The sequence below is a fragment of the Strongylocentrotus purpuratus genome, unplaced genomic scaffold (genome assembly GCF_000002235.5).
Source record: "Strongylocentrotus purpuratus isolate Spur 01 unplaced genomic scaffold, Spur_5.0 spur5_scaffold_20, whole genome shotgun sequence".
Classification (NCBI taxonomy): Eukaryota; Metazoa; Echinodermata; class Echinoidea; order Camarodonta; family Strongylocentrotidae; genus Strongylocentrotus; species Strongylocentrotus purpuratus.
Window position 1 is genome coordinate 47,374,741 of NW_022145606.1, and position 25,171 is coordinate 47,399,911.

The 25,171-nt window shown below is 39.6% G+C and overlaps 1 protein-coding gene across 1 annotated transcript; it reads left to right on the forward strand.

The window, feature by feature from the left end:
* The first annotated feature begins 6,000 nt into the window (after positions 1 to 6,000).
* Positions 6,001 to 19,167, forward strand: LOC115918905 (tyrosine-protein kinase BAZ1B-like). Its single transcript, XM_030994012.1, has 13 exons — positions 6,001 to 6,142; positions 6,962 to 7,142; positions 7,675 to 7,741; positions 9,723 to 9,970; positions 11,098 to 11,262; positions 11,773 to 11,941; positions 12,681 to 12,816; positions 14,816 to 15,093; positions 15,436 to 15,720; positions 16,978 to 17,055; positions 17,605 to 17,751; positions 18,699 to 18,811; positions 19,134 to 19,167. Exons 1-13 carry the CDS (start codon positions 6,001 to 6,003, stop codon positions 19,165 to 19,167), a joined length of 2,043 nt encoding a protein of 680 aa, XP_030849872.1.
* Positions 19,168 to 25,171: the final 6,004 nt, after the last annotated feature.

Sequence of the window (25,171 nt, forward strand, 5' to 3'; positions counted from 1 at the left end):
AAATCAGTTTAGAGAACGTAACAAAACAAAAAATAATAAATTTACTTTTACAATCGATACTTTATATGTGATCCCTACATTGGTTTTAAATATGTAATCTTGACATATTTTGAATCACAGTTTCAATGTTATTTTTAATTGTACATTGAAAACTAACACTGATACTTTGATTAGATCTGAATAAATTGTAACTTGTTGCTCTTGGAAGCGACGCTTCTTTTAATAATAGCTCACATTTATAATGCGCCTAATACTTTGTATCTAGGCGCAACAGATATTATTACCTCGGTCATCAGATCCAGGCTTACCCGCATCACAATGTAGGCACATTTTCCACTCTCTGGGGAGCATTCAAGCCAATCGCCATTTTACAAGCGCCACTTGCTAATCCAACCACATTTACTTTCGCATCCTACCAGGTATTTAACACCTGGGTGGAGAGTGGTAAATGTAGATCAATGTCTTGCCAAAGGGCATTAGTGCCGTGTCCGGAATCGAACCACAACCTTCAAATTTCAAGACTACGACACTTCTACTGCCAGTTTCTCCTTAAATCTGTATGAAGTACAATTTCTTGGTCATGGAAGCTAATGCGAGGAGCTTCGGGGACAGGCACACCAGCTTACACCATGTTTCAGCTGTAGGTATGAGTTTGAGCGCCCTGTAAGGGGTGTAGTCTGTCAGCTGGGTTCCTTTGAGCTTGTACCTTGACAGGACCAAGAGACCAGTTCTTGGTTCACACTTGCCACAAAGACATGGTCCAGAGGGCCCACAGCTGGGAAGAGGAACTCCTCGTTCTCCTGGGAGTTGATGCAACTGCCGACGCAACCATCGCTTCCAAACACGGCCACGATGCTGATGGACGTCGTGCCTGAGCTTGCGACTACGGCCCCGGACTTGGTGACGCAGATCTGCGACGGGATCATTTTCCCGGTGGGAATCACTCGCACAGGTTTCTCCTTTCCAAGGACGAAGGAGTAGATTTCTGGATTGCCGTTGATGGCGTAGAGGTTGTCGCGATGGTCGCTGCATACATAGTAGTACTTGGTGTAGTTCTTGAACCGGAACTGTCGGTCTGTTGGCTTGCCGTTCATGTCACATTCTTGGATCGCCTCCTTACCGAGGGAAACAACCGCTCTGCGATCGGTGAGCATGGCGACGCTTCGGATGGCACCTAATTTCTGGAAGGACATCGTCTCTTCGCCGGTCAACCTGAAGCGCTGTGCTCCGTGAAGGCTGCTCCCGTAAACAAGTATGACCGTCTCGGGAGCGAACAACGCCATGTCACGGATCCCAGCTGGAAGGTCCACCTCTTTCAGGATGGTCAACGGGGCTCTTTTCGGTGCCAGAAGTCGGTTCGGAACGGCATAGAGACCTTGAGAAGTGCTTGAGGATACTGCTGCATCAGTCCTAATAACATCACCAGTATTGTCCACTGGAAGTTTCATTGCTGGTCTTGCTGGTATGGGTGATTTGGATATCCGTGGAGGAATCGGTGGCGCTAGGATCGGTCTTCCAGAGGCACTTTCATCAACGGGTGGCATCATCAAGCCCCAGCTTGAATTGGATGAGTGCCTTGCTCGTCCCGTGCCAGCTGCTGGGACAGGAGGTGCCTCTTTCCCTTTCTCTGAAGACAAGAATATGTTGTTGTTGAAGTCGTCCACGAGGGAATTAACCGTGATGTTCGGTGGGAGGCCGTCGACTCGGCCTCTCCCAAGGGCGCTCTCTCTCCTGCAGAGGGGACAAACCAAGGAGCTGGCATTCTTGCGTTTGGTCTTGTCCAGATTTTGAAGACATGCCTTGCAGAAGGTGTGTCCGCAAGACAGGAGAGTTGCCTTTTCGAAGATGTCAAGACAAAGAGGGCAGACTAAGCTGTCGTTGCATGGCCTTTCCTCCTGCTCTGCCATGCTCGGGCCCTCAAGGGTCTAAAATGACAGAAAAGAAATTGGAAGAATGAACATTCATATTAATTCCTAGTACATGTAATTGGTGAATACCTGGGGGGTGTTTCACAAAGATCCTAAGTAGAACTTAACACTAAGTTTGACTTAAAAATTATGGACAGCCATTGGAGCCTTAAAATGAAATATACTCAAAAGCAGAAATTCAAGTATTTTAGAAATTTTATAAATTCCACAACAAGAATATGAAATCTCCTTAATGATAGAAAATATGAATGATTTGAATAAACATTTTATGCCTTTCAAAATATTTTTACCAAATATTTTCAAAGATGCTAATGGCTTTCCATAATTTTTAAGTCCAACTTAGAGTTAAGTTCTACTTAGGATCTTTGTGAAACACCCCCTGGATTGTACTAGAGAAGTGTGCTTAGATTGCAATGAGGTAAACTTATGTTACACCACAATAACAAAATTTAGATCAGAGTTGATCAAATACCAGCCGTCTTACAGAAAGTCAACAGATAAGATTGGTGGTTGATTTTATTATGTTCGTTTATAAATGTGGAAAAGACGGCTCTCTAATGAATTTTATTTAGAACGACTTGAAGTCATTCAATTCATCACATGATTCTGTGCATGAATAAATGAGAATTAGTTCCCTTATGACAACTAGCATGTTAAGAACTTAGAAACAGAAAATAAAATTACCAACAAAAAAATATAAATAAAATGAAAAGGCATGACTTCAAACTTTTGATTGGTTGCAAGTTAAAAACAGAAAATCAAAATAGAAACAAAAATTGCATTCAAAATGAAAAGGCATTATATAAGATGAAAATTAAATTTACTTTAAACTCTTAACAATCGCATATAAACGTAAACACATTGATGCTCCCAGCTCCCAGGTATTTTGAAAAATAATATTTCAAGTCATCGACCAAGTTGACTTTAAGACAAAATACTTAGTGATCAGCATTGTGACGTCACATAGTCAATCCAAAATTATGTGCAATGAAGGCGTCACACTGACTACATGTACATGCATGTCTTATAATTGTGTGTAGCTTGAGAATACTGCTTACGTTGACCCTATGCCCTTTAATAGCCAAAAGCTTTAACTGAATAAAATACTCATATTTTTGACAAAAGTATTGAATTGAATTATTGAATACTGTCCTATGTTTACATATGAACTTACAAATCTCAATTTTCTATCCAAAGAAATGCTTGGTTTACTACGAGGGTACTTACATCGTGTGATGACTTGCTCTATAAGCTGTAAATCGCTGAAACAATATGATTCAAACATCACTCTAGAACTAGTGTAGCGTTGGTGTTAAAACACACCATGAGCTATGCATGGAGAGAGACGCCAAGAATCCGCCATTGCTCTCCCGTAACGTGAGGAGAAAGCCAGCGAGCAAATCTTTGCTTCCTCGTTGAGAAACTCCTGCAATACGTAAGCAGAGACGCGGAGTATGCGCCAATCTTTCCTAAAAACTTGAGGAGAAAGCAAGTGAGGCTTTGCTTCCTTGTTGAGAAACTCCTGCTATATCATATGGAAAGCTGGACCTAACCATCAGCTAAATAAGCAGAGAGACGCAGAATACGTGCCAATCTTTCCTGAAACTTGAGCAGAAAGTTCCTCAATCAAGCGCTGCTCTCCAAGTGCACGCAAAATCGTGTGACCTCTACGTACCACACGTGAAAAGAGTCAGCAATGATTTATCAAGCTTTCCTGAAACTAATGAGAAAAGCTAACATGAGAGGTTTCTTCCTCGTTAATTATTGGCACTCTTATATCTGATTCAGGATCTATTTTTGAAATACAAGATTTATTAATAGAAATATTTTTGTGTACGTGATAGCTCGAATGGCAATGCCCCACCACCATTGTTATTTCCTTGTTGTTGGTGCCGCAACCTTTCATACTGTACAGAGAGTTGATGAGTTGATTTATTTTGGTCATGAAAGTAGATTTGTGGTGAAAGAGAGAGAGAGAGAGAGTGAGAGTGAGTGAAGGGTAGTTTGAACAGATTGTTATTAAGCAAATAATTACCGTTGGTGAAGGTGATGGGACAAACTATCACTTCCAAGGCGATCTTCCGAGGCCATCTAAAACAATTTACATGTAATTACATTCTGATCGACGAGGAAGTGATAGTTTGCCATCGCCTGAAAACCAAAAGGTGATTATTTGCTTTATATTCCACATCTAAAACAATTTAATTACAAAAAGAAAAAGATGTGTATGCATCTACATAAAAGACACCTAAGCCCAAATTCACACCAAAATTTTTAACCCAACCCCTTGAGGGTACGGTGCGCGCATGTGTTTTCTTTAATTGCGCTCATTGGTAATGCGCACTTAATTACGCCTGTTATAGTGCGCGTTTGGATAATCTTCAGTGAAAGTGCGTAGCCCTTTGTAGATAGTACCTCTATCTTCAATGAAAGTGCGTTGCACTGTGTAGATAGTAGTACTATCTACACAGTGTAACAAACTTTTTGCTTCTCCCATCAATAATGGGCGGACTATCTTTCCTCACGTGATTTACTTTTGACCAATCGTAGAGCAAGATTCTTAGTATGTGGGATATAAATAATTATATTACTGCCATTGCGAATGTTAAAGGAAATATTAAAGTATTCCAAATGTAATATATCATAAAATATATGATTTAAATAGAGAGCGACTAGTGGCATGAACGGCCTGCCGTAGTTAATTTCAACTTAAAGTCAATCTTATCTTTGTGAAACACCCCCCCCCCCCCCAGGCCCAGAAGAATAGAGTGAATACTGTACATCCAGTCATACAATAAATAATCTACAAATTTGGATTTCAGTTGCAATTAATGCATTGAAAGGATCAAAGAGCATCAAGTACTTTAAGAGGCAAGGAGACGTATGTTTTGGTTTTGAAAAGGAAATACAGCAGGATTTCATGATACCGGTACTGCTTTTCAGACTAAAGATCACTTGTTGTGGTAAATGTGATCATGAAAAAGTATTTCCTCGTATCTGTGGTCTGTGGATCCTAAACTTAAGTTCTGGTAAAAAAAAAAAATGAATTCTCACAGAATCAAACAAAACTTACACTGAATGTTCAAGATTACAAATAAATGTCATTTGCCAAACATTTCGGTAGAAAATGCATGCTGGCTGAGAAATGAGCATAGAAAGATAAGGAAATAGAGGTAGGTAACCCCGACATAATTTGTGTAGTCCCATACATATCTTACTGTGTACAGTGCTTGTTACTTTACCAAGACTGGGCCAAATTTATTATGATTTTAATGACTCTAGAACCTTGCAGTACACACCAATTCGTACATGCTACATGATCAACTGTTTCTGATCCATTCCACACCTTTTCTTTCACATGACCAGAACTCACCTTTATCTTTAAGTTCCCTTTTTATGATAAGCATAAAATGAAATTAACTTTTCATTGAGAAATATGCTGAGTGGAAACAGAAGGGGAAAAAATCTGAGGAAATCATTAGGGAATGTTTAAGAAAAAATAGACAAAGACCCCCCCCCCCCCCCCCCCCCCCCTTGGAATAAAAAGGAAATCTACATATACATTGTACTTTGAAAGATGAGGTCACTTACAACCTTGGATTGCATTTTCAAATACCAAACTCAAAAGCAATTTTTCATCTGGTGTTTGTGAAAATTTCATTTTAAGAACTAATTTGTTCTTCTTGTTACCTATTTCTGTTTGTTTTATAAGTAGGTTGATCTTCAGGTCTCAAGTATTTAAATCATTTTGATTTCTTCACCTAAATTTCTCCCTTTTCTTCTATTTCAAGCTTTTATTATCTTGTCTGTCCTTTCAATTCCCCTGTCTTTTTTCATTTTCTTGTTGATATTTTTTTTGTGCAAAGTTATTCCTTCCTTTGCATGTTACTGTATTCTATCTGACAAATGTTCAATGTTTTGTATTTTAATTATGTTTTATCTTTTGGAAATTCGATTTGTTCCAGTCTTTGGCAACTATTTTGAATGTATGTTTTTTAATCAATAAACCAATTCAATCAATCAATACAAATTGTTTTCCTTCTCCACCTTTTTTATCTGCAGGAGGGATAAGATGAAGACTCTAAAGGAGAAGAACGACATAAAGAAGGAGGAGAAGAAGAAACTGAAGGAAGAGCGTGATTTGGAGAGACAGAAGAAACAAGAGGAGAAGGCAAAAGCAGACGCAGAGAAGGAGCAAAATGGTGGGAAAATAGGTGAGGAGGAGAAAGACGAGGAGGATGATGATGGAGATGATGGTTATGACGATGACGATGACCAGAAGTGGTGGTGGTGGTGATGATAATGATGATGATGATAATGATGGTGGTGATGATGATGATGATAATGATGGTGGTGATGATGATGATGATGATGGTTGTGATGATGATGATAATGATGGTGGTGATGATGATGATGATGATGATAGTGATGATGATGATGATGATGATAATGATGATGGTGATGATGATGGTGATGATGGTGATGATGATAGTTGAGATGATGATGATGATAATGATGATGATGGTGATGATGATGGTGATGATGATGGTGATGATGATGGTGATGATGATGATGATATAATGATGGTGGTGTGATAATGATAATGATGATGGTTATGACAATGACCGGAGGTGGTGGTGGTGATGATGATGATATAACGATGGTGATGTTAGTGGTGGTAATGGTGTTAATGATGATGAATATCGTGGTTGTGGTGATGATGGTGGTACGTTAGTGGTGGTAATAATGAATGAAGATGGTGGTGTGATAATGATAATGATGGTGGTTGTGGTTATTATGATGGTGGTGGTGATTGTGATGATGTTGGTAGTGATGATGACAATGAAGATAAATTAACAACTAATATCTGGCAGATACATCTCACAATATGAATGTAATACTGCACTCTCATTTTTGCTACTAAATAATAATAGTCATCCTTTAAAAAAATAGACAAAGTGGGAACTCCCAACCCTAATCAGTTTGTACTCCCAGAAGCCACTTTTATCAAAGACAATATTCTTCTGCTCTAGATGGCGCAACTACCAAACCTGCTCCCAAGGCAGGGAAGAAGACGAAGATAGAACCAAAGAAGGAACCGAAGAAGGAGGAAGAGGAGAGCCTGGACCTTGCGTCTGTTGTCAAGCGGAGGCGGCTCATGGTGGCAAAGACCAAAGCTGAGAAAGAGGTCCAGGAGAAGATTGAGAAGGAACGGTAAGATGGTGTCCATGATCAGAGAGGGTTGGCACAGCTGCCAACCATTCCTATTTTGATAATACTGAAAATGCATCACAGTAAATGTTATTACCCCGGTCATCGGATTCAGTCTTACCCGCACATAATGTATGCACATTCTCCACTCCCTGGGGAGCATTCCAGCCAGTCGCCATTTTACAAGTGCACACTTGTCATCCAAACACATTAACTTTCGCATCCTACTGGGTACCCATTTAACACCTGGGTGGAGAGTGGCAAATGTAGATTAATGTCTTGCCAAAGGACATGACATTAGTGTGATGGCATGAATCGAAGCCAGTACCTTGTAATCTGCAGTCTGGTGACTTATCCACTAGACCGCAACACCTCTATTTTGGAGGAATGATTCCTATTTTCAGCGATCAAACTAATATTGTGAACTCTAGATCCCCCTCTCTTTCTGAACACTGCTGTATAAAATAAAAAATATACAAGGTAAATTCGACACCTTTTCATCCTCTATTCTTTCTCACCCTCCATCCTTCTGCAGACGTCTCAAGGACCAGGAGGAGATGAAGAAACAAAAGGCAGAGGAGCAGTTCGAGAAGACCTTCAAGGTATGTACTATACAACTACCATTTTAATTGTTTCTTGAAATACGGTAAGCTTTTAAATCCTGAAAAGGATAAAATGTTGAGAGATTCAAAACCATTGATTTTTGATCAAAATTTGCCTATTTTTCAACAACATTCTTGCCCATGTATATTGTTTTCAAAGACATTACATTTTAGTCAGGGAAAAATTATTTTTTTCAAGATGTTTGTTAAAATGGCATTTAATTTGTCTTGTGAACAAAGGAAAAAACATTTTATAAAATCTGTGGTTCACAGGACCTTTTTCGTAATAAATTACACGCAATATCTTTAGGACCTACTAGTATCGTGTCTATTGTGTCTTTCATGTTTGTGTGCGTAAATGACTTGCAGTGACAGGTGCGGTGTGTGGTGCCGGTGTGTGTACATACACGAGTGCTGCATGCACGCTGTACGGTTACTTTTTGATCGAGCTTGTGCTTTGATTTTGATTAAAAGTTTGAATGAAGGTGTTTTTACCCCGGGTTTAACCACAGAATATTCATAAAACAATAATTTAAATGTAAATAACTATGCATCATGAGCCACTCGTGTTTTCTTAAGAACCCCTTTAAAAATCGTGTTGCTCTTTACTCAAATATCGCAACCCTGAATCGCATTTGATTCCACATTTGGCGTCCATTGTGCGAGCGCGAGCATACAGCCAGTTAGCTAGCCTAGCCTCGTGGTTGCTGCTTTCCCCAAGGTCCGCAATTAAGGCATACTTTTTTCCGTCAGCAAAATATCGAAAGTCGGGGGTGCGCCTTATATAGTCAGGTACAGGATATTTGAGTCCTCAAATGCTACATTTAAGTGGTTTTCAAAACTCTCTGTGTCTCAACATGAATTACATAATGCAAATAAAGAATAGGATCTACTATTTGAAGTTAGACTACGTTCCTAATTTGAAAGGAAGAGAGTTTTTTTTTCCAGTTTTTTTTTCTTCAGTCTCGATAAATTATGCCCTGTCACAAGGCATTTGCCGGCCGAAGCTCTCCCGTGTCTTCAGCTCACTCACCTGTATGATGCAGCTCACTTACACAGGGGATAACGAATCACCACGCGAAAACTAGCCTGTCCACATTTCTGTTCGGACTCGGAGGAAAAAAATTCTGTCATCTTTAGTTTTAAAACAACATTGTTACTGGGTCTAACTTAGTTCACAAGCACTTCAACTGTGCCTCGTAATAAAATAAAAGTATTTTCGAACGCTGTCACTGAAATAAGAGCCGATTCTGATGTTAACAAAAAGACCAATGTTGGCCTTTTTTGTGGTGGCTTTTTGTTAACCAGATCAGATCGCGTCTTATTTCAGTGTTCAAAAAATACTTTCACTTTCATTATACGAGGCACAGTTAAAGTGCTTGTGAACTAAGTTAGACCTAGGTCTAGTAACAATGTTGTTTTTAAACTAAAGATGACAGATTTTTTTTTTTCCAGATTTTTTTTTGTTTTTGTTTGGGGGGGATCTTCGAAATAAGGGTGCGCCTTATAGTTTTGTGATTTGCTCCCTAGTATTGCGATGATGTATGGTTGTACGCTTTAAATTAAGACATGTTCATCATTGAAAAGGGTCATGGAAATTTTCATTATCCTGCTCTGGAAAGTCATGGAATTTTAAAAATGTGTAAATGTACGAACCCTGAAAAGACAAAGATCTACTTTAAGTTGGACTTAACAATGGCAGGCCATTCATGCCACTGGTCGCTCTCACCATTGGTCTCTCAAATAAATGTAATATTTTTTCCTTTAATAATTACTATAAAAAAACGTAGATTTGTGACAATGATTTGTACGTCCCTTGATAAACCAATGCCAGGAATGGTTAGAGTAACTAATGGCATGAACAGCCTGCCATGGTTAAGTCCAACTTTAAGTCAATCTTAGTCTTTGTGAAACAGCCCCCTGTTTGGGGAAGTTTGTTATAGTCCACCAATCACCCATCCTCTTTTCTTTCTTTTTCCAGGAGGGAATCGCAAACGCCAAGCTCGTCTTACGGAAACACCCGATTGGCTACGACCGGAACCACAGCCGATACTGGCTCTTCTCTCCGGTAGTCCCTGGACTATTCGTGGAGAAGGGCTGGGCCTCGAAGGACATCCATTATTCCGCTCGGCTCGACGGTGAGACAGACAACGAGGAGGAGGACGGGATGGACGTTGAGCAGGTGTCTGGAGAAGAGGGGGAGGAGACGACAATTTGGAAAGAGAAAACGTGAGTCTCATTTCGTTGGATTACCTTGTCAAATCCATACCTATTACACTTAGTGTGAAATACTGGATCTGGGGGGGTGTTCCACAAAGACGAAGATCAACTTTAAGAAGAGGATTTGGAAAGAGAAATTTGAGTCTCATTTCATGGGAGGCCTTTGTCAAATGCATACCTAGATACAGTTCAGTTAAAAAAATACTTTTCTGTTCGCAGGACATACTTTAGGATTTGGTTTAAGGTAAAAGTGTGATTTCTCACAATGATATGTAACTATTTTATTGTCATATAGATATATTCTTTTTCATGGTCAGCAAATGACCCAGATGACCACAAATATCCACAGATCTTCAAGGCATGAAGAGATCCTACTTTGTAAATTTTAAAATAATCACTCCTACAGCAATGGAGGTGCTACACAAATAGCCTTTGTTTCCCCTTTTCAAAGAATACTTCCGCCTGTGTATCAAGTAGTGCACTACTTGTGCATAAATGAATAATGATAGCATAACTTTCATGAGCACGTATCCAGTATTTGTCTCTGTGTATTTCATAATTTGGTCTGCAATGACCTTTATCTGCTCATGCTTGGACTGCAACTATGAGCTGGCTTATCGGCAAATGTTTTGTGTCGCGAAAAAGGTGGTCAGCTCCGGTTCATGAAAGTTCCTGGTTTCTTGTGGTATCTTGGCTCTGCTTCGAAATACAGCATTAAAGGGATTGGGTATCTTCCTCTCAGATTCTGAACAAAACCCTGGATTTAGCTCATGCTGCAATCATAGTTATAAACCTTTAGGTCAGTCAAGAATCCACTTTTACAAGCCGATCGCCTGTCTGATTATCAAGATATTTATGATTGGAATTCGGAATTTCAAAAACCCGTGTTTTTTTTTTTTAACACTACAGTCTATTGGGGAAAATGAGTATGGTACAACCTGTCAATCAAAATTTACTTTTTGAGGCACTTCATGATCATTTAGATTTTTTTTTTTAGGGCTTCAATATTACACCATATTACACCATCACAGACACTGATAACACGTTGGGCCACGCATCTCAGATTTGTAAAACTGGAAACATTGTTAAAAATTGTTATATTTATTTTTATGCTGACTGCTTTTTTCCATATGCAGAGTTCCTAAGATTGGTCAGAACATGTGGTTCCAGTACGACACTGTCAAAGAGTTGGAGAGTCTTCTCGTAGCCTTAGACAACCAGGGGATTAGAGAGAGCGCCCTCTTTGCCAAGATTCAGAAACATCACAGTGAAGTTTCAAAACTTGTCATGGCTGCTAGGAGGTAACAAACAAAAAACAAAAACAATTCTAGCAGTAAACTCTTTTTTTCTTCCCCTCTTTGCCAATTTGTCTAGTTGTCTCTCCCCCCCCCCCCCCTCTCTCTCTCTCTGTTTGAGATGTTTACTAATATCCTTTCCATATTTATAATCACAATGTGAAGTCCTTTAATTCTGTATTTTTTTTCTAATTTTTAATCAGTTTCTCGTCCATCACTTCACCTTTGCATCCCCTTCTCTCTTTGTTTCTGTTGACAAAGTAAAGATTGTCTTTATAAATGGTAGCACTATAGCAGTTAAAGCCCGTCTGCACAAGTTTGGCCAGGGGGATTAGACCTCCCTGCATGGTCACTGACAGGTGGTTATCTCATCAAATCAGCTCTCAATTAAAAGGGGATCATGGGGGACCAACAGGCACCAATTAGGCGCTGTTTGCTATATAGAGGGCGCAAGTACATGTAGCTAAAAGTAGTGCAGTGGGGCTTTAAAGAAATGTCGTCATTCTTTCCATCTAGATCTGGGCCTGAGCTTCGTGATTCTGACGGTCCGCGGGAGCTCCTGGACTCGTTCAAGGAGGACTTGAAGGACATTGAGACACACATCAGACAGGGAAACCTGGGAGGGGTCTCCAAGCTAGAGAAATGGGAGAAACAACTAGACTCTGCAACAAAGCTCAAAGAGCTGGTAAGTGTCTGAAAGGTGTAAGATTTTGTTATGGTATTATAAAAGTGTTTAGTGAGGTATTAGAGGGTGTCTGTAAGGTGTAGGATTTGTTTAAGGTGTTAGTAAAGTGTTTAGTGAGGTGTTAGAGGGTGTCTGTAAGGTGTAAGATTTGTTTATGGTATTCTTAAAGTGATTAGTGAGGTGTTAGAGGGTGTCTGTAAGCTGTAAGATTTTGTTATGGTGTTATTAAAGTGTTTAGTGAGGTGTTAAAAGGTGTGAGCAGGATGTGAGGAAGTGTTCCTATGGTCATGATATGGTGTCAGAATTTAAGTCTAATCTAAGGAAAGTGTTAGTAAGGTGTTGGTGAAGTGTTGACCAGGCATTAGTGTGATGAGTTCGGTGTAAAACCGCTACAACTATATGTCAGTGTATTTGAATGTACTAACTTCTTCATCTTAGGAATAACTTTTCCCTGACGACGGATAGTCAACCTGTTCGAAACGTCGAGCCACTCCCGCCACTCATCCTCTCCAAGCACTATAGTTCTCCTTAGAACTATAAGCTAAGCAAGATAACCAACAGTCTTTTTCAAGACTACACCAACAGTCCTTTTCAGGACTACACACCCTCAAGAAAGATTACCAAGAGTCCTTTTCAGGACTCCTCAATCCTCCCTCTCTCTCACACATGGTGCACCCGCAAGCCTGTTGTATAATTTTCTCCTGGTAACAATGTTCTTCAAATCTCTCATTAATTTCAGAAACCCCTCCTTATTGAGAGCCAAGCTTGTGTAAATCTCAAGTTTCTGCAGGGCAAGATGGCCCCCACCAAACCCAAGCCTAATAAACCTATCTATGGCTATGTAGATGAAGACGAAGATGACAGCCAAGAAGAAGGTAAGTCTCTAGAAAGATTTGTATCGCTGCTAACCTCTTTCTGCTGGTCTGGCTATTGCCACATCATAGACAAACCTGCCAACCACTACGATTTAGTAGTATTTTATACGATTTTAGAAGAAACAAACAACAGTACAATTTACCTCAATAAATATGATTGTCAACAACAACACAAACATATTTTATTTTGTGTTAGTGTGTGCCATTATCAATGGCAAAATGCCTATTCTGTTCTGTAAAGTATCCTACAAGCATCTTGCATCGACAATTTGGGGATGTTCATTTGTGACGAAATCATGCATATTCAACCAATGATCCATCAAAAAAAATTCTTCCTATATGCAGGAACGGTAAGAGGCATTGATCTGCGTAACAGTCCGTGTTTATTTTTAAGAATACAACTTTGGGGATTACAGAATACAGTTTTTGAATTGCATAGGTTGGCAGGTCTGCATAGATGTCAGACAACCAGTCTGCCTGCACCTCCATATCTACCTTTAGTCTTATTTTTCAGTTGATTTGAGAAGCCATCTGGAGAAAGAGAACATGACCAAAGAAGGGGACACATACCGGGGGGGTGTTTCACAAAGATTCTAAGTCGAACTTAACTCTAAGTTGGACTTAAATATTATGGAGAGCCATTTGTAGCCTTGTAATGAAATATATTAAAAAGCGAAAATTCAAGTATTTTAGACTTTTCATAAATTCCACATCAAGAACATGAAATCTCCCATGGTAATAGAAAATATGAATGATTTGAATCAATATTTTATGCCTTTTAAAATAACTTTTAGAAAATATTTATAAGGAGGCTAACGGCTTTCCATAATTTTTAAGTTCAACTTAGAGATAAGTTCAACTTAGGATCTTTGTGAAACACCCCCCGGTTGTCTGAAATCTATGAAGCGGTGATCACCAGAATGGCTTCCTTTGGCTTTCTTGTGTCTTTCACTTTCTCCTTTTATAATTACAGTGAAACTTGTCTATAAAGACCACCCAAGGGGGACAAGAAAAGTGGTCTTTATGTTCGGGTTCTTTTAGTACATGTTTCAATGAGAAATCATTTTCAAAGGAGGCAAAAAATGTGGTCTTTGTAGACAGGTGATCTTTCTTAACAGGTGGTCACTAAAGCAGGTTTGACTGTACCAGTGCATGTCTTTGTATGTGCTGACTCAAAGTCTCTTATTTGGTCCAAGATATTTGAATGACCCATTTCAGAACCTGATGAGTGTAAACAAGGGTGGAGGTGCGGTAGCTCAGTGGTCTCTTAAAGGGAAAGTCCACCCCCAAAATAAGTTTGTTTCGATAGAGGCAGAATAATAAGAAAATCAGGTGAGTGAAAGTTTGTGCAAATTCTGAATGAAAATAAGAAAGTTGTGATCAATCAAATACAAATTGGCAACTCTGTGACTTATTATACGAGCTCTCCTTCATTTGCTTTGTGCATAATATTCCATAAAATCATGTTTTCTTCGTTATTGATGACGGAATATATATTTGTTCCTTGCAGGGGGAGTATAGAAACATATTTGCAATTATTATATTTAGGGTGCATGTATGGTTGAAGTTTTTCTTGAGGGAAAATGAAAATTTTAGATTTTTTTAGTACTGAGCAAATGGAAGTTGAGCTCGCATGATACGTCATAGAGTTGCCAATTTGTGTTTGATTGATCACAACTTCGAAAATCCTAACTTCCTTATTTTTAATCGGAATTTGCTCAAACTTTCACTGACTTGTTTCTCTCATTTTTCTACTCCCATTAAAACTAACTTAATTTCAGGGTGGACTTTCCCTTTAATCCGGTGGCCCGGGTTCTAAACCAAGTCGATGCGCTAGTGCCCTTTAGTAAGGCACTAATTCTCATTACTAGGTCCCTCGGAGAGGACCTGATGCCGTCAGTCCTCTAGTTGCTTACAAGCATTTATTGCTTTCTTAGCTGTCAGATAAAATAACCACCACTATCTATCTTATAACTTGTTTTACTTGTGTTTCTTATAGATGACAAGCCAATTGAGTCAGAGCGGGTTGTGAGGTGGCGTGAGCTCGTGAACAAAGCCACGTCTCTCTCGCGGCTACACATCCTTCTCTGTATTTACGAGATCTCCGTCAAATGGGAAAAGTCGGCCGCAAACGCGAAATGCAAGATCTGCAGACGGAAGGGTAACGAGGATAAAGTCATCATGTGTGATAAGTGTAATCAGCCTTTCCATCTCTTCTGCCTCCGTCCTGCGCTACCTGCCTTCCCTACTGGAGAATGGATGTGTCCAGCTTGTGCAGTAAGTTGAATGAAAGGGAGTAGTCCATTATTTGAAATGGGGGAGATGGGAGAGTTATGTGCGTTACAAATTCAATCAAGTATCGATCTTTTCTGCCTTCCCTACTGGGGAATGGATGTGTCCAGCTTGTGCAGTAAGTTGAATTAAAATGAATAGTCCATTATTTGAAATGGGGGGGGATGGAGTTATGTATGTGACAGATTCAATCAACTATCGATCTCTTCTGCCTCTGTTCTACACTACCTACCCACCCTATTCGAAACTATGCTGAGATTGACTCCGAGATACAAAGCGCACTATGCTTCTGTTTTCATCTTTGAATTGAATTATTCTCTTTAACAGCCAATCACCGTGCGTACCGGGAGAGACCGAAACTACGCCGAGATCGACTCGGACCCATCCTCAGAATCCTCAGAAGACGACCCTGAATCTGACTACGATGAGGAGGATGATGACGATGATGAATCGGACGAGGAGGTCACAGGGAGGCGCGTGACGAGGGCGGTCAAGGGCAAGAGGGTCAAGAAGAAGGCTCCTCCGGCGAGGGCCACTAGAGGGCGTCCTGTAAAACGAGGGCGTGAGAAGCCAGCGCCCAAAGCAAAGAGATTACCTAAACTAGATAAAGAGGTATGGGGATTGTGTTTTTTCCTTTCCTTGGTTTTATTCCTCTGTTAGTTTTGGTCCTAGGACAACTACCCCCTAGCATACCTGCCAACTACTACGATTTTGGCGTAATTATTACAATTTTTTTGTTTTAAATTCCCCTTCGATTTTGTGTCACAAAATTATGATTTTTTTTTTTTTCACCACCGCTCCCCTGGTATTTTCAGACCGACGCTTGGCCGTGCCCGGGAGAGCGCAGGCATGGTACCGTGGGTAAAAATGTTTCCCAGCTCAATCACTGTCAACTCACCACTCAGAAACTGGGACCGAATGTCCGGAATTCTGTTTGTCTGTCATCTTTGGTTTTAAAAATAGCATTGTTTACTATTATTATTATAACTAAATCAAATGCAACTCGAGGTAAAATCGTGTGACTTTTCGGTGACGGACCTGGGATACTTCTGTTGTTGTTCTACCATAGTTGATCAACCATGATGAAAATGATTTTTTTTTTTTTTTTTTTTTTTAATTAAAAAAAAAACGTGGCGCCTAAGTATTCGTCTGTAAATCTGGGAGTGTACTCGAGTACCTCATTACACACATATGCACAGCCCTTTTTTTTCCTCCTCCAGTCCTTGTTTTGTTTTGTTTTTTGCGGGGGGAGGGGGTTGCATAAGTGTTGAAAAATGAGTTTAAAGTAAAGGAAAAGGGCATTCCGACATATTGAAAATACCAAAAACTCCCCTGCAGTGGGAGGGGGGACAGCTCTCTCCCACACCCACCCCCCACTTGGTCACCCCCCTCCCTCACTATTTTTAGTCTTCAAAGGTCGGCAGGTATGCCCTAGGATAGTTGTCCGGGGGGTAGTCGTCCTACAGGGTGGTTGTCTTAGGGGGTAGTTGTCTAGGGGGTAGTTTTATATTTATTTTATTTTGGACAATTTTCTTTACAGTCTCTCATTCATTTGTTCTGTTTATTGCTAAATGAAAAAATTGCTTTCCTTGGTTTTGTTTCTCTGTTAGTTTTATATTTTATTTTTCATTTTGGACAATTTTCTTTACAGTCTCATTCATTTGTTCTGTTTATTGCAAGTGGGCGGCGCGCTGTCAGTCAATTATTAAAAATCAAAATGGCTGCCAAGAGCCCAACACCAACCTGTCTGCAACGGCCACCTGTCTACAAGGGCCACTATTTGTGTTTCCCTTGGGCGGTCGCTATAGACATGTTTGACTGTATATATAAAATGACTAAAGACTATGTTTTTTTTTTTAATCCTTGCAGGCAGCTGATGGCATTATATCTAGGATGCTGAAATACAGGGACAGCAAACCGCTCAGACAGCCACCTACTAAAGCTGAGGTTAGTAGAACTCTTGTTTTAAAGCCTGTCTGCACTAGTTTGGCCAGGAGGGATTAGACCTACATAATGGAGATGGTAGAATGGAGGAAGCCTCCAAGACGTCTCAGCTCAGGAAATGTTGACCGGTACACAGTACCGCGGTGTAAAAAATCATGGGGGTGATAGGTCATTTTGCGTTGCTGCCCCACGTGCCTGGAATGCCCTACCCTTGGACTTGAAGTTGAGCTCATCAATTAGAACCTTTCAACAAAAATTGAAGACTTTGTTGATGAATAGGGCGTACTGTTAATGTTAGGATTATTAGTTAGAATAATTTGTATTACTTTTGGTTATTAGTAGTATATCTGTAGTTATGTTGACCATTTGTCACCTTTTCATTTTGTAATATCTTTGTGCTGTTGAATTTTGATTACTGACCATATTCTTGTAATGTGTATGATATGCAGATCTGTGCACCAAGGTGCCTATATGTCGCCATAGTTGTGCGCAATATAAATGTAGAATTATTATTATTATTTGTTTTCTCTCTCTCTTCTTTTACTATGTCAGGTTCCAAATTATAAGAAGTTGATCAAGAACCCTATGGATCTACAGGTGATGAAGACAAAGTGTGAAGGAAAGGATTATTCCAAGTATCCTGAATTCTTTGATGATATGCAGTTGACTTTCAGCAATGCTGCCAAGATGTATGAAAATGTGAGTCCATCTTAATCACTCTCTCTCCCTCTCTCTTTCTCTCTCTCTCTTTTGCTCTCTCTCTCTCTCTTTCACCCTCTCTCTTTTCACTCTCTCTCGCTCTCTCACTGTCTGTTCCTTCTCACTCACTTTCTCGCTCTCTCTCCCTCTCTCACTCTCTCACTGTCTGTTCCTTCTCACTCACTCTCTCTCTCTCTCTTTCCACTCTCTCTCGCTCTCTCTCTCCCTCTCTCACTCTCTCACTGTCTGTTCCTTCTCACTCACTCTCTCTCTCTCTCTTCTTTTCACTCTCTCGCTCTCTCACTGTCTGTTCCTTCTCAATCACTCTCTCTCTCTCTCTCTCTCTCTCTTCTTTTCACTCACTCTCGTTCTCTCACTGTCTGTTCCTTCTCACTCTCTCTCTCTCTCTCTCTTCTTTTCCTCTCGCTCTCTCTCTCTTTTCACTCTCTTGGATGGTGGTGGTGGTGGTGGTTGCAATTCCATTACTATCATCATCGTCATGTTTGTTTCATCTTTCTCTGGCTGTCTTTCCTTCTCAGTGTACGTTGTAAATTCTAGCAATTATCTAGGTCGCTTGGCTAACAAAAAGGGAAGTGAGAGCTCTGTATAATAATAATAATAATAATAGTGGGTTCTTGTATAGCACTCATGTCAATCAGATTTGACCCTCCTGGCGCTCCCGATTATTACCCTGGCTTTAGCACGGCTGCCATACGCGCTCTAGCATTTCAAAAAATTAATTCCTACCAGGTACCCATATACCATAGGTGCCATAATAAAATTTCTGTGAAGTTGATGGAAAGCCCTTTCTCCAATTATCTATTACCCTGTATAATTGTACACAGTACAAGGAACATGTACGGACCCAACACTGCACCCTGTGGGGCACCGCTGATTACAGGCTGCCTTATACACAAACACCCTTTTCTCATTCTTATCTTTTTTAGGACAACTACATCTTGCAGCAAGTCCGCAAGACCAAGGATTACTGTGGGAACCTGATCAAATGGCATCTAGAAGCCGGTCGTGACCTCTGGAATAAATATCTTGAAGAAGAGGAGCAAGAAGAAGAAGAGGAGGAGGAAGAAGAAGAGGAAGAGGAAGAGGAAGAGGAGGAAGAAGATGAGGAAGGAGAAGAGGAAGAGGAAGAGGAGGAGGAAGAAGAAGAGGAGGAAGATGAAGGAGAAGAAGAAGAAGAGGAGGAGGAAGAAGGAGAAGAGGAAGAAGAGGAGGAGGAGGAGGAGGAGGAGGAAGAAGAAGAAGAAGAAGAAGAAGAAGAAGAGGAAGAGGAAGAAAAGCCAACTCGATCATCAAGACGTTCAAGGAGGAGATAACTCCTTCGCAGCTTTAATTCCAGTTTTATTGTTCTTCTCTTAAATCAGGAATACCCGTTTTCGGACTGCTACCAGACTCTAGACCCTGTCAGTCCTCTGTTTCAGGCCATTTTAGGCTTATCATCGTACAGGAAACATGGGTCTCCAACATTTTGTCTTTATCTATTGATAATTGTGCGTGTATTTCAATTTTACATTAGTATGTTGACAAAGTCATTGATATGTTGTGTGTATGTATGACGTATAAAGTTATTTAAAAAAATTGCGCAGTGTATGTTTGTATTCTTATTTCCGAAGAACAGGTTGCATGCAAAACTCATGGAGCGTCGCAAGAAAGTTGCAATTGATTGCAAGTTGTCTTTGGATGTTGGAGTAGCGTGCAAATATGTATTTTTGCTAATAAAAGTGCATGCTTATTATTGATCGAAAGGAAAGGACAATGTATGATAATAGGATGTATGTTTTAAACAACTATAGACATAGAAATTGTGAGATTTTCTCTATTGAAGTAATGTAATTTATTAACATTTATGTGTTCTGTGAAATGAGAAAATTGCCCAAAGTGAAACTACCGTTATTGCAAATCCTTTGTAGTCACCTGAAAAATGAAAAGTGTTTTAAATTGATTCAAAATTCATATAATTACGAAGTATAGTATAGTGATTCAGTCATTGAAATGTTGCTAATCGTAATCGCATGCAAAAGTTGTGAAAGTTTAAGGTTTTAATTACGTGGTCAAGAAAATGTATAATGGCTATAATTCACTTCAATTTATCCAAGTTCACCATCAAAGTGGAGAATACATGATGTAATTGGTCCTATTTTTAGCAACTTAACAAATGAATACTGTACATACGTGGACATATATGTAGATAGCAATGTCTATCTGTGTTGACATGAAACTGTGATTTGTGTTTGTAAGCGTGCGTCAATGCAGTGCTCCTACGTCTTGCTTCGGCCTTCCTTTCATCCAATATGTATGGCTAGCATTAGGGTTCAACCCCCCCCCCCCCCCCCCCCTCACTCCGGGAACGGAGAGACCGCATTCATGTTCCCAAAATCTCTGGTAAAGGGGTATTTTTCATGCAACAAAGTCCGGCTCGTAATACACAAATAAATCTGCCCGTATTGACTTTACACACCAGACGTAGAGGGGTGCTTTCAAAGGGAGGGAACATGCATATGCGTACCCTAAATAACACAGGTTTTAGCAAGATTAGGGTTAGGGTGACGTCCAGGTAACGTGTGTTGTCGAGGGTTGAATTTAAGAATTTGGTCAGTGTAGATTATTGACCGCTGAGCAGTGGTCACCGGAGCATGTGTTTTACTAGTCCGGAACCCAGCCGATTTAATTTAAAGCCCCACTGCACTACTTATAGCTACTTGTGCCCTCTACATAGCAAACAATACCTAAGCGGTGACCGTTGGTCCCCCATGGTCCCCTTTTTCTTATGTTAATTGAGAGCTGATTTTATGAGATAACCATCGACCTGTCTGACCTTTCAGGGAGGTCTAATCCCTCCTGGCCAAACTAGTGCAGATAGGCTTTAAACAATATAGTGGGACCTGGTTATTACGAGGTCCTTTGGACCATGGAAATTGATGTTATATCGGGGTAAAAAAAACAAAAGATTGTAAAAAGCTGGGACCAGCACAATCACCTTGTTTATAACATAGAAAAAAGAATTTGAAAGAAAAAAAGTAAGTTTTTGATGGCTTACCAAAACTGTACATACAGCCGTAAATACATGTTATGTAGCCTGTAAATACCAATGTGTTTATTATTGTGTATATCATGAATATAACGTAATTTAATCAGCTTTTCTGTTATCTTGTCTCGGAAAGAGTGGTGATCCTCTTTTAAAGATGTTTTTACCATGTTATACCATGTCCAGTCTCTGTAAGATATGACACCTGTCTCTCTCTATCTTGTCTTACATGTTTGCAGTATGTGGAATAAATAATGAAATTAAAAGAGAAATGCATGTGGTTTTCTGTGTTACTATTGTATTATTTAAAGGGCGAAATATTTAGGCAAGGAAAGATAAGCTATTCATTCATGAATTAAAGGATATTTGATTAAAAACATATTTACGATTCTATGTTTAACAATTATTCAAGATCGTAAAAATTTATTTTACTGCATAAAAAAAACAGGAAGATTTGGATATGAAAACGGATTAAATGAATATCGGGCAAAAGTAAAACGCAGAAAGGGAAGAAAGAAGTAAAGGAAAAATGTGGAGCAGGAAAATCAAGAGAAAAGCGACGGAATGTTAAGGGAACGGGAGAGAGAGGAACAGAGATGGAATGTTAAGGGAACGGGAGAGAGAGAGAGAGAGGAACAGAGATGGAATGTTAAGGGAACGGGAGAGAGAGAGAGAGAGGAACAGAGATGGAATGTTAAGGGAACGGGAGAGAGAGAGAGGAACAGAGATGGAATGTTAAGGGAATGGGAGAGAGAGAGAGGAACAGAGATGGAATGTTAAGGGAACGGGAGAGAGAGGAACAGAGATGGAATGTTAAGGGAACGGGAGAGAGAGAGAGAGAGGAACAAAGATGGAATGTTAAGGGAACGGGAGAGAGAGAGAGGAACAGAGATGGAATGTTAAGGGAACGGGAGAGAGAGAGAGGAACAGAGATGGAATGTTAAGGGAACGGGAGAGAGAGAGAGAGGAACAGAGATGGAATGTTAAGGGAACGGGAGAGAGAGGAACAGAGATGGAATGTTAAGGGAACGGGAGAGAGAGAGAGAGAGGAACAGAGATGGAATGTTAAGGGAACGGGAGAGAGAGAGAGAGGAACAGAGATGGAATGTTAAGGGAACGGGAGAGAGAAACAGAGATGGAATGTTAAGGGAACGGGAGAGAGAGAGAGGAACAGAGATGGAATGTTAAGGGAACGGGAGAGAGAGAGAGGAACAGAGATGGAATGTTAAGGGAACGAGAGAGAGAGAGAGGAACAGAGATGGAATGTTAAGGGAACGGGAGAGAGAGGAACAGAGATGGAATGTTAAGGGAACGGGAGAGAGAGAGAGAGGAACAGAGATGGAATGTTAAGGGAACGGGAGAGAGAGAGAGAGAGGAACAGAGATGGAATGTTAAGGGAACGGGAGAGAGGAACAGAGATGGAATGTTAAGGGAACGGGAGAGAGAGAGAGGAACAGAGATGGAATGTTAAGGGAACGGGAGAGAGAGAGAGAGGAACAGAGATGGAATGTTAAGGGAACGAGAGAGAGAGAGGAACAGAGATGGAATGTTAAGGGAACGAGAGAGAGAGAGGAACAGAGATGGAATGTTAAGGGAACGGGAGAGAGTAGTATCAAGTCAAGTATCAAGTTTATTTGTCTTCCAGAAAACACATGTGACAAAATATAATAGAGTATAATCATAACAGTACAATGTAGAACAAAGGAAGACGAGGAGACCTTGGTTGAAGCACAGCTTGTTAAGTTAAGGCCCCCTCTTATGATGTGACAAAGATAACTTATTTATGAATACAACAACAAATATGGAATATATAAAACTATTTACAAAATACTCTCAGAGAACAACTACCCGAATTTGCATCTAATATGATCTAATATGGATAAACCCATATGGAATGAGAGAGAGAGAGAGAGGAACAGAGATGGAATGTTAAGGGAACGGGAGAGAGAGAGGAATAGAGATGGAATGTTAAGGGAACGAGAGAGAGAGAGAGAGAGAGAGAGAGAGGAACAGAGATGGAATGTTAAGGGAACGGGAGAGAGAGAGGAACAGAGATGGAATGTTAAGGGAACGAGAGAGAGAGAGGAACAGAGATGGAATGTTAAGGGAACGAGAGAGAGGAACAGAGATGGAATGTTAAGGGAACGGGAGAGAGAGAGAGAGAGAGGAACAGAGATGGAATGTTAAGGGAACGGGAGAGAGAGAGAGAGAGAGGAACAGAGATGGAATGTTAAGGGAACGGGAGAGAGAGAGAGAGAGGAACAGAGATGGAATGTTAAGGGAACGGGAGAGTGAGAGAGGAACACGAACACAGAGCTGTTTTAAATTAAAAATCTCTTTGAACAAAGGTTATTTCATCCAAGGTACTGAAAATGCACTTCAAAGGAATTGACCCGGGGAATTGAATTATAAAAAAAGTAATTTTGAGGCAAAAAAAAGGTTCCACATTTATTGAGCGCGGGAACGTTCCTACTAACTGCTGGAATCTACCAAAACTACCGAAACGGGTCCTAAAGCAATTTTGAGTACTCTAAATGAGATATTGAAAACGAAAAAAAAACTATATCAGTATACAGTGCACCTTCATGTCGAGATGATCGATGATGAATGGATTAACTATCGATTCATTCGCATTTGTCCTGGGGTTGGTTTATTGAGAAACTCATTTATCTGTTTATTAATGTAAATTATTTCTTCAATTTCTTCTTGAGGGACTTATTCACATATTTGCATTCATTTATCTATTTATTTATGATGTGCATTTATTTATTTACTTATTTATTTAACTGTTTATATTTGTATTTAATTTTTTTTTTTAATAACTATTTATCTATCTATTCGTTCAATTGCTTAGTAGTCGTTCATAAATTCATGTTCTTTATCATCGAAAAGGGCCAATCTTCACGTTTTCCCCCGCTTCATTCGTTTATCTATTTTTACTCATTCGTTGTTTTTTAGTTTACTTATCATTTGCATTTCTCTATTAATTGTATATACTTCATTTATCCCATTTTTAATACAGTCTACAAATACCACTTATCTGTTTCCCTTTGGCGGTTGCTATAATATAGACAGGTTTGACTGTATGCCGTGTTTCCTTTATTTACTTATAGACATTTAATTAGGCCTACTGTTATTTAATTTATCATATATTCATGAGCTCTATAAATATCCATTTACGTAGTCTTTCACAGTCAATCTACCGTCTGAGTAAAAAAAAAAATAGATAAATAATTTTCTATTCATTATTAATGCCCTAATCTTATATACTAGGCCTAATCTGGCCTCAGTTTTTAGTTCTTTGCACTATTTATTTTTATTATTCCTTCACTAATTTACTTCGATCTTTCATTAACTTAACTTAATTACATTCATGTAGGCCTATATGTATACATCTATTCCTGACAGTATTCAAAGAATTTCTGGGAACTAAAATAAGGATTCTTATTATTTGTTTTAATACCTTTTCAATGTTTGCTTAAAGGTACTATGTCCCATTTGCAGGCCAAAAAAAATGAAAAGTTAAATTCCAACTGCATTCGAAAGATAATACTAATTTAGAACTTCCCTAAAAAAGGTGGGGCTTGAAAATGTCTTCAAGTGGGAAAATAACGACTATTAGTTGTCAAATCGACTTTAGGGCTATAGAGCCCAAAAGTAATAGTCTTGATTTTCAGACAATTGTACCGAATGGTCATACGTTTTATGCTACGCAAAGATTCAATCAGTTTAATCTTGGCCATCACAAGAAGTGGGTTATCGATGTAGACAAATGCTCATGTACCCTCTACAACTCTTTTCATGTATGTTATTACCAAAGAAGAAAAAAAGCCAGTCAGTCACTCAATAGTGTCTGACAGTGAAGTCTAGCAAGTAAACGGGTTTCCTTGCATAATTTGAATATGAGGACACTGTTAACGTTTAAATTTCACAGATAGGACATACATGACATATTCATAATTCCTGCAAAGTTCTACAGAATTTGAGGTTGGCTGCAAAAGGGACATAGTACCTTTAAGGTTATGCATCGGGTAAACACTGAAGAAAGAATACTGACACATTTTCTGCAACATGTATTCATCTTTTTCTCGTATTACTCTTGAAACCTTGACAGAGTTTATTATTCTTTATGCCGAAGTCATTCCGGAAGATTCCTGCAATTGGTAGGATAGAGAATGAAAATTGTAAATGCAAGTCACGAGTCAGTCTGATAAAAGGGCACTTCGCGTTGTTCATATCCTTTTGTCTTTTATTGCTTAACTCGGAAGCCCAATCTTAATCTTATAACCCTAAATCCTAAGCCCCGAATGGAACCCTAACCCTAGCCAAACACATTTATTACATTTGTATTACCAGTTGCGCCGGAAGCAGTTTGGG